We start from the raw sequence: 10,211 nt of genomic DNA, 5'->3' as shown, positions 1-10,211 counted from the left end.
TTAGATTCTAGGCTCAAGTCATTACCAATGGGCTCAACATCTAAATAAAGGTCCAGGCTCTAAAAGTCCTACTGGGTGTCCTTCAGCACCCAGCAGACAGTGAAGTGTCTCTCCATTATTGTGACAGTCCAGACAGCTCCACCCATTTCCAAGCCGACTCCAGCAGGCAGCCTGGCCTTTCTGTACAGTGGCTGAGTGGACTCAGTGGTCTCTTTCAGCTCAGCTATTCTGATAATAGTCGTCATTTCAGCTCAGCTATTCTGATAATAGTCGTCATTTAATCAAACTAACATTAATCATCTGCTCTGTGCTAGTGTCATGCATATAAGAAAAAACTATCATCTTCAAAGTGCTCACGGTGCTTCTGACATAGGAGATTAGAGTGTGGCAAAGTTGGCTGGGGTAGTAGGCATGACCTGTTAAGTTCCGGAATCCGTACACATGCGCAGAACAGTTCCCAAAAAACACACCTTGCATGCGTTCTCGTGAGAACCTGAGCAGGTTTCCAATAGGATGACCAGGACGTGACATCAGCCAGAGGCAGGGGATCCCAGCAATGCCTCTCAGACCCGTATGTACAGGTTCTTGAGGGTTTGAGATGTGGGCACTGTTGGAGGGCAAGGGCGCTTAGAAAATCTGTTCCTCACCAAAGTGCATCCTGCTTTCTCCCGGGTGTTTTATCTTTTGCTTCGTACTTCACCCAAGTTCACTCTGTAGAGCCAGTTTCTCCCTCAGGCTTCACATTTCAGATTCTGCCACTGCCTTTTGTTTGTTTCATTCAGTTCTTTTTCAGAGACTGGAAGAGCCCGGGATTCAGCTCCAGGAGAGGCGAGCAATCCAGTAACGTTTATCTGGCAAAGCCACTTTTTGAAACAGGCAATGCCCAATAACATTTTGATGCAGTCAGCTAGGAAATTCCAAAAATAAAGGCACAGCCTTGGTCTTGCTTGTGAGTGACAAGACCCACCCCACTCTGACCAGGGTAAGGAGAAAGGGAGTTCAGGCGCAGCTGGACCCACGTGCTCACCTGGATCCCTGCAGAATCTCCTGGTTCTGTTTCCCTCCTAGAGGCTTCAGGCCCCTTGGTCACCCCAGCAAAGAGTGCTTCCATGTAGGCTGGCTCCCAGGCCCTACTGTCCCTCCCTGGTTCACACCCCAGGCCCTGTGACTTAGCAGTTCAGTCTAAGGTTGCATTCATTATGTAGCCCAGGCTGTCCTCAAACTCACAGTGACCCTCCTGTCTCAACCTCCTGAGTGCTGGGATTACAGGTGTGCACCACCACACCTGGATTTATTTTTGAAACCTTATCTTTCATATTGTAAAAGGGACAATGAAATTTATTTGTTTCATCCACTTTTGTTGTGTTTGTGTTTCATGCCAGGGTTTGAACTCAGGCCCTTGCAGGTGCTGGTCTAGAGCTCCACCATGGCCCTGCCTTCCTTTTGGTCTCCAGCAGGGCCATGCTGGTTCCCGACACTTAACAGAAGTGGCTGACAGAGTCAGCAACACTTAAAAGAAAAGGAAGCCTAGATTCCGGAACTCTTTCTGGTGGTATCATGGATTCAATGGCAATTTTTTTTTTTTTTTTTTTTTTTTTTGTATTTTAGGGAAGGGTGTACAGGGTGTTCAAGGCCTCACTATCCACCTATTTACAGCCTCCCAAGAGCTGGGATTACAAGTGCATGCCACCACCCCAGTCTCAATTGCCATCTCAGTGTGCTCCGGGGGCGGGGCTGGCACAGCAGGCCTGGGTATCGAATCCCCGGCCCCTGTGCCTGCTTGCAGGTGCTTTAATCTGTTGAGCTATTTGGCTGGCCCTCAATGGCAAATTTTATAAATGAGTTTCACAGAAGACCTATCAGCACATGGAAGCCAATTTTTAAGATATTTAAAAATAAATGGACAGTTAAGTCTTGATATCAAATTCTCCCAAATATCATATACATGGGTCCAGGGCACTCGCTAGCGCAACTGATGTAGGAGTGCATATAACGTTCTCTGCAAAGTCGAGCTGAACCAGGAGGGACTGTGCACATTTGGCCAAAGACACAGCTGTCACAGTGAGTGTGCGGGACGTGACTGCAACTGCTCCTGAGCGTGATTGGAAGAGACTGTAGCTCCCAGTTAGTATAGCGCAGTGTGGTGCTGGGTTACATTTGCATGGATTGCTGGGCACAGTGGCACTCGCCTGTGATCGCCTGCTCAGGAGGCTGAGGCAGGAAGATTGCTGTGAGTTTGCATTTGAGGCCAGCCTGGACTATGCAGTGAGTTCAAACTCACCCTGAACTACTGGGTGCTCACCTGGATCCCTGCAGAATCTTGTCTCAAAAAACCAAAAATAAATAAATTTGTATGTACATCATCAATTTTTAAGTATCGTGAAGAGAATTTGACCAGCTCGTCCACAGCTATAGCAGTGCATACAGAGGGGTGATTGAATGCCAAAGCTTGGCATGGTGACACATGCTTGTAATCCAGCACTCGGGAGGCTGAGGTTGGAGGATTTTTGGGAGTTCAAGACCAGTCTGGGCTACAAAGTGAGCTCAGGGCCAGCCCAAACTGCACAGTGAGACTATCTCAAAAAAACAGAACAAAAAAATTATTACAGCAAAAGACACATTGGCATTATGCCTTCACAATACCCCTTCCCTTCAAATACACTTATCCTGTCATTCTTGATAGTTCCTGAAGTGGTTCTGGAAGTCCTTTTCCACATTTAAGAGGTGTGATGAAAACTACAGAGAATCCTGCTGCCAAGTGCCATCCAGTGGCAGTCCTGGTGGCACAGCTCCCTTGATTACTATGGCTGTCAATCCTGAAACTGGATAGCTTTACCCTCCCACTTCATTATTCTTTTCCAAATTATTTTAACTATTCTCCTGCCTTCTCATGAAATGTTCAGAGTAATGTTGTCTATATTATAGCTGGCTTGTTTGATAGAAATTACACTAAATGAACATCTTCACTATGTTTTCTTCCACACAGTAATCATAGTATGTCCAGTAAATGTTTTGTTAGATTCATACCTATTCCATTTATTCAACCAACTGTAACTTTTGCACTTTATTGTCCATGTGATCATTGCTAGCCTGTAGAAACACAATTAATTTTGGTATGTTTATCCCCTATCCAGCAACTTTGCCAACCTCTGCTTAAACTGAAAGTTAGGATAACTGTGCATTCTTTGGTATTTTCCAAGTGCTGTAGACAATTATTTCAGTTGCACTGTCTCGGTTACTCTTCTCTCTTGCTGGGACAAATACCTGACACTCAGAATGAAGGAAAGAAAGGTTTATTCAGCTCACAGTTACTAGAGGTTTCAGTCCGTACTCAGCTGGTTACAAGGCAGAGTGTACATGACAGAAATCAACCTTTCACGGTGGTGTCAAAGAGCAAGAGCAAAAGGAGGGGCAGCAACCCAGGCAGCTAGCTAGCCTCTCAGCCCTCTTACATTGTTATGCAAATTATCTGCCCCAGGGCAGGTGCAGCATCCACACCCACAATAATCACCTGCCAGCCGGATGGATTAAAGTGCCTGCTTAGGCAGACACAGGGACTGGGTTGGATCCCTGGCCTGCCATAAGGGACCCTGCCCCCTGGGCATGCTGAGGGGGGGAGCAATTGAGACTGGGCATGTAAAGGAATCCGTTTTGTTCTCACTATGATTGGTTCTACCTGGGGAGAAACAGCAGCTGGAATGAGAAAGACAGACAAGAAGACAAAATTATACTTTTGCAAAGTTAGTAACACACGACACAAGGTTGCCTAGTGAATTACTGTTTTAAAAATCTGTTACATGTGCATTGTTTTATGTTACCCTGTTTCTGTCTTTATTTCTTTTGCTTCTGTTTTTGCTCTTAAAATAAAATGAAATTAAGTTAAAAAAGAAAAAAAAAAAAGGTTGCCTGGCTGACCTTAACCAAATAGGATGTTTATCTCAGGAGTGAGGTAGCTTGGTTGCTTTAGGCACTGAGGTCCAGTCCCACCTACACATATTTGATGAATTTTTTAGCTTCCTATGGCTCCCAAAAGGCGTGGTGGCGTAAACCTTTAATCTCAGTGCTTGGGAGGCTGAAAACAGGAGGATCGCTACAAGTCTGATCTGTGTAGTGAAACCCTGTAGACCCTGTACCAAATATATGGGAAAAAAATCGATCACGAACTCCAGAAGCCACCTCATGACTGCATAAGGCTTCGGGGAGGGGGGGGCAATTCCACACAAACCATAACAGGCACATAGTGACTTTCCTATTCTTTCTGATGTACAAATGTTAGAGGGTGTCTACTTATAATGTACAACTATAAATGTTCTCTGAGAGTTACCAGATGGCACTGTGACCCTGTAAAAACAGAGGGGTCTATCGTGTGCACCTGTCGTAGCTGTTTCCACTATTTTAGCGATTTCTGTTATTCAGGTATTTGGTTTTTGTCATCTGATCAAGCCTTTATTCCAAAGATTTATCTCATCTGCCGGCTATATCCTTTTGAAAAAAAAAAAAAAACACTTTGTGGGTATTGAAGCTTAGGAAGACATAGGGGACGGCTTGGTACAGGTCTAACAAAAGTCGTCCTGCGGGGCCTGCCCAGTAGCTCAGTTGTTTAAGTGCCTGCTTAAGCAAAGCCCTCAAGCTCAAGCTTCTTTGGTTCGAACCCAGACAGTTACTGAAAACCAGAAATGCCCTAAAAGCATTTGAGCCTCCAAAAAAAAACCCTTCTACCATTAGGGGCCGGGGAGATGGCTTAGTGGAATATGCGCTTCCCTGGCAAGCGCAAGGGCCTGAGTTCAATCCCCGGTTCTGCAAAAAAAAAAAAAAGTCGTCCTGCAAGAGCCCGCTTAAGGGCCAAGCCAGGGGACCAACCGCGACTGCGTTTGGGGCGCCGGCTCCTCCCAGCCGCGCGAGGGCGCTGTGCGTCCCTGCGGCTCGCGGCGGCGCTCTTCCTTCGCCTCCTTGGTTCGGACTGAGGCTTTCGGGACAGCGACGGAAAGATGGCGGCGCCCGGAGCCGAGCGCGAGTGTGCGGAAGCGGAGCTCTGCGCGGACAGCCAGGGGGGCTCGGGCGTGAAGGTGGTGCCCCCCTCGGAAGCTGCCGCCCCCGCCCCGCTTTGCCCTCACGGTGGGTCGGCGTCGGGATCCAGCCTGGCCGGCGCCGGGCCTGGGAGCGTCGGGAAGCGCGGGGGGCGTTAGCACTCCCGGGGAGGAGGTTGTCCTGGGCTTCCCTTCCCCACCGCGTATGATGCATAAAAAGGCACAGATTTTTCAGGGTGTTCGTTTTTCAGCTTACTTGAGAAACCTTCTGAGAAGTTTCTGCTCTTGAGGTTTTGTCTGCAGGGAGTTGTATCAGTTTTGTAGGAAGGGGTGAGGGTAGGGGAAGGAGATACGTCGTACTGAAAAATTCCAGGGGACAAGTAATTGGGGATTTCGTTTGTTGCTTTACTGCCTGTATTTTTATTTTTTTTAAAGTAGAGATAACGATAAAATTTTTGCTTGCAAACAGGACCGAGTTTTTCACTAACTTGTAGAGGATGTGGCCAACTTTAAAAGTTCAGGTTTTCACTGGAAGAATGAATAGCTGTGCTTGCGGTGCTGGGGATGGAGGTAGCAGAGCTTGCAATTCTCTGGGGTTCTGCAGTTTTATTTTCAGGTTTATTTATTGGCCTTTTTTTGAGGCCGAGTCTCACTGCACATCAGGCTGGCCTTGAGCTCACGTCGATCCTCTTGCCTCAGCCTCCTGAGTGCTGGGATCACAGGCCTGTGCCACCAAAATATTTTATTAGGGCTGTATATGTTTGCAGGACCTAAATGATTATATTCATCGTGAGGAGTAGTTGGTGGACCAAGACTTGCAATATTCTACGTGGACAACTATATTGCTGAGAGTGTTTTCTTTCTGGGGAGACCACTTTTCTTAAGTTATTTCTGATAAACTGGGCATGGCGGCATGGCGGTGCAATCCTGTAATCCCAGCACTTGAGATTGGGGATGGGCGTGGTGGGGCTGAAGCAGGTGGATCATTGCAAAGGTTCAAGACCAGCTAGGGCTACAAAGTGAGCTTGTTCCAGCCTGAACTGTACAGCAACACGCAGTCCCGAAGTATGTGTTTTCTGTGACTGAGGAAAAATTTTATTATTGAGCTGGGGATATAGCTTAGCAGCATAAGCTCCTACCTGGCAAGTTCAAGGTCCTGAGTTCAGTCCCAGGTACCAAAGAAGAAGAAAAAAAAAGACAAAAATTTTATTAGCAATAGTTGTGCATAAATGAACAAGTGACATTTAAGGTAATGGAAGCTAAGAACTTGATGTAGATTGCTGTTGTCATGCTTTCTCCTCTTCTGGTGCTAGGACCTACCCTTCTGTTCGTAAAGGTGAGCCAAGGGAAGGAAGAAACACGGAGGTTTTATGCCTGCTCAGCCTGTAGAGACAGAAAAGATTGCAATTTTTTTCAATGGGAAGATGAAAAGGTATGACAACTTCTTGGATACATTCTTAATGTAAATCAGCTTTATAAACGTTTGATAAAACCATGTAGTTTGAACGTTATATAAGATAAATTTCTTAAGAGAGATGGTAATACCATGGTTTTTAGTTTGGGAGACTCATGGATCTTTTACTATCTTCTTCAAACTGATGTGTTAATATCGGGTGGCTGTTCTTACTCAGGACTCAAGACCAGGCCAGAGATGGGGAGGAAAGGGTAAGAGAGTCAAAAGAAGGAACCCACCCACGCCAGGGCTCCTGCTCCTGGTGGTGAGAGTGCTACCCTCATGATCTCCGAGACCTAATCACTTCGCAAGAGCCCTACTGTACATTGAGGCCTAGGGTCCCACCTTGTGGAATATTTGCATGCACTTCACTGGTTGACTGCACCTAATCAAAATTCTGATATTCTGGATAAGGGCTGCTAATTACTATACCATCACGGAGGGTTAAACTTTAGCGAACATACCATGTGTGGATTGGCAGCCCTCCAATGCAAGTACCATATGGATTTCTCCCAGAAATGTCTGTCAGTGGTGGCAAACCCCTTAGCGCTTTCAGTAATGAGCAGCACACTGCAGCGCTCATTCCATAGGTTCACCACCACCAATCTGAGTGACGATCATTCCAGGGGATGCTAGGAAAACATCATTTTAGACACATCCTTTGTACAACTACCGGCTGACCAGTGAAGGCACAGACAAACATAGTTATGGGCTTCTGTCCTTTTGGACCAAGCTCTGGTTCAAGTCTGTGAGAGCCTTGACTACAGAATTTTCAGTGGGTTGGATTTATTGGAAAATGGACCCTTCCGCACTGGTCTCCAGCCCCATTAAAGTCACTATGTTGGAGTCGCTGTCTCTCAGTGCTTTGTGACGTGTGCTGCTTCCAGCAGCTCCAGAATCCTCCCGAGCCACCCCTGCCCCGTGAATTTGTTGCTCTTTGATACCAGATGCGATACCAATTTTTTGAGAGCTGTAACAAGCTTGATAGTTGGTTAGATGGGATTTGTGTCTTTCAGCTGTCAGGAGCCAGACTCGCTGCCCGGGAATGTCACAACCGAAGAGGTCGGCCTCCCCTCTCCCGGTTGCAATGTGTGGAAAGGTACCTATGTGCTGGTGTTGCTTTTTATTCTTTTGGTGCTAATGTTCCTTTCCTTTTTTCTGTTTCTTTATTCTTTTAGCTATGTTTGTATTTTTTCCTGTACTGCTTATTTGCATATCTTTATTGTGGGAAAATACACATATAACATAAAGCTTGCCATTTTATTCATTTTTAAATGTATAATTCAGTGGCATTAACTATATTCACAGCACTGGGCCACCATCACCACTATTTCCCAAAGTTTTTTGTCACTTCAAGCAGAAATTGCCCCCACTAAGCAATAACTCTTCATTTCATCTTTCTCCAGACCCTGGTAACCACTAAATGTACTTCTAATTGCTGTGAATTTGGCTATTCTAGGTACCTCATAGAAGAGGGATTGCACAGTGTTTGTACTTTTGTGTCTGCTTCTTTATTTTAGCATAGTTTCAAGGCTCATCCATGCTATAGTGTATGAGAGACTTTAATTCTTTTTATGGCTGGGTAATATAATATTCCATTGCCTCTGGAGTCTGCAGTTGGGATTTTTGGTTTATTTTTGAGACAGGGTCCCACTAATGTAGCCCATGCTGGCCTTGAGCCTGCAGCAGCCCTCCTGCCCAAATGCTGGGATTATAGTTGTGTGCAGTCATGCATATCTGGCTCTGCTTCGCAATTGTTTGTCTGTTCATCTGTTGGAAGGCTACAGAGGAGGTTAGCTTACAAATAGCTGCTGGAGTCTGTGTTTTTAGTTCTCATAGGTAGATGCTTCATTGCTTGGTCATATGGTGATTCTATATTTAAATTTTTGTTAGTATATATTGTGATAAGCAATAATTACATTCTATGTTTAGGGATTTCTGGTTTTTTTTTTTTTTTTTTTTTTTTTGCGGAACTGGGGATTGAACTCAGGCCCTTGCGCTTGCCAGGGAAGCACTAACTCCCCGGCCCCTGTTTTTGTTTTTTAGACAGGGTCTCACTGTATAGTTCAGGCTGGCCTAGAACTCACTGCGTAGCCACGGCTTGCCTCCTATTAGCAGCAGTCTTTCCGCCCCAGCCTCCCAAGTGCTGGGATTACAGACATGCACCATCCGGCCTGGCTGTTCTGTTTTTGAAGGAGCTGCCAAACTTTCTAACAGTGGCTGCACCATTTAATATCCCTACCATCACTGTGTAAGAGTTTCACCAGAGCCACACCAGCATTGACTATATATTGTTGTTTTTACCACTTCCTTCCTAGAAGGTGTGACGTGGCATGTTGTGGTTTGTTTGTTTGTCTTTGTTTTTGAGACAGATTCTTACCAATTTAGCCCAGGCTGGCATCAAACTGAGGTTTTGATTCTTTTGGTCCCAAATTATTAAGATGGTACTCATCTTTTCATGTGTGCTTTGGCCATCTGTGTGTCTTCTTTGGAGGGATATAGTTGAGCCATTTGTTTACTTGTTTGTTTGGTACCAAGAATTAAACTCAAGACCTTGCACTTGCCAGGCATGTGCTGAGCCATCGAGCTATATCCCTGGCCCCATTTGTTTGCTTTTGATTGGGTTGTATCATTTTTTGTTGAATCACAAAAGTCCTTTATTGATAATAGATTTTACATACTCGTCATATTTGTGATTTGCGTGTGTTTTCCCCAATTTTGTAGGTTTTCTTTTTACTTTCTGTCTTTGACACTTAAGAGACTTAATTTTAATGAAGTCTAATGATGTTTTCTTTAGTTGCTTGTACTTTTAGTATTGTAGCCTAGGACGCATGACCAAATCCAAAGTCATGAGTACTTTCTGTAGCATTTCCTTCTGGAAATAGTAAACCAAAAAAATATTTAAAGAAAAAAATTTATTTAATAAGAAAAAATTTTTAAAAATGTTTAAAGTTGTAAGCATCTGTTTTTTAAAATCTGCATTTTAGCTTTGTGTTTTTGAGGCAGGGTCTCACTGTAGTATAGGCTGGCCTTGCTCATGGTGACCTTCCTGCCTCAGCCTCCCAAGTGCAGAGGTGTCTTATTAAGTGACTTGGCGCCAAGTCAGAGACTTAACTCTTCAGCAAGCCTAGCAGCAGGCTTGGCACTCTGGTGTCGTGGGCGTGGCCCTCTGTGGCCTGAAGAGGCTCTCTGAGAAGTCCGCAGTCAGAGTTGCTGATGACAGTGGATTTTTTTCTTCTTCTTCTTTTTGGTGGTGGTTGTCCTTGAGCCCAGAGCTTCTGCACTGAGCCATGCCCATCATTACCAAGTAAGTCAGTCCTTGGGGCTGGGTGCAGAGTTCAGTCCTCTTGCCTCAGCATCCCAGCGTGTGGGTTGCAGCTGTATCATGTGCCCGGCCAACTAGATTTCAGTTCACTGGCAATTCCTTCTCTCACTTGGGTGGCTGTGTGGAGAATAGTGAGACCTCATTCTGGTGAAGAGCAGAGGGGTCCCCGGATGTCTCGGTTACTTTTCTCTCATTGCTAGGACAGAATATGTGACACTCGGAATTAAGGAAAGAAAGGTTTATTTAGCTCACAGTTTGTGGAGGTTTCAGTCCATACTCCGCTGGCTCCAAAGCAGAGTGGCACATGGCGGAGGGCAGCAGTTCACAGTCACGGCAGCAGGAAACAGCAAAAGCAACAAGAGCAAAAAGGGAGAAGCAGAGACAGAGCAAACTTCCTTCCCTCCCT

The 10,211-nt window shown here is 45.4% G+C and overlaps 1 protein-coding gene across 5 annotated transcripts in view; it reads left to right on the top strand.

The window, feature by feature from the left end:
- Positions 1-4,988: 4,988 nt before the first annotated feature.
- Positions 4,989-10,211, top strand: part of Zcchc4 (zinc finger CCHC-type containing 4) — a 56,581-nt gene continuing 51,358 nt past the window's right edge. For 4 of the 5 annotated variants that reach the window (XM_023723713.1, XM_004624651.2, XM_023723722.1 and 1 more), the window contains exons 1-3: positions 4,989-5,115; positions 6,341-6,459; positions 7,497-7,579. In XM_023723713.1, coding sequence (XP_023579481.1) covers positions 4,989-5,115; positions 6,341-6,459; positions 7,497-7,579 — 329 coding nt within the window. Of the gene's footprint in view, positions 5,116-6,340; positions 6,460-7,496; positions 7,580-10,211 lie in introns of those variants that run through there. The other variant, XM_023723720.1, reaches the window with a different exon arrangement.

This window comes from Octodon degus, unplaced genomic scaffold, assembly GCF_000260255.1.
Source record: "Octodon degus isolate 3935 unplaced genomic scaffold, OctDeg1.0 scaffold00006, whole genome shotgun sequence".
NCBI classification, from domain to species: domain Eukaryota; kingdom Metazoa; phylum Chordata; class Mammalia; order Rodentia; family Octodontidae; genus Octodon; species Octodon degus.
The sequence above is the reverse complement of the archived record's forward strand: the minus strand, read 5'-3'. Positions and strand labels throughout refer to the sequence as shown.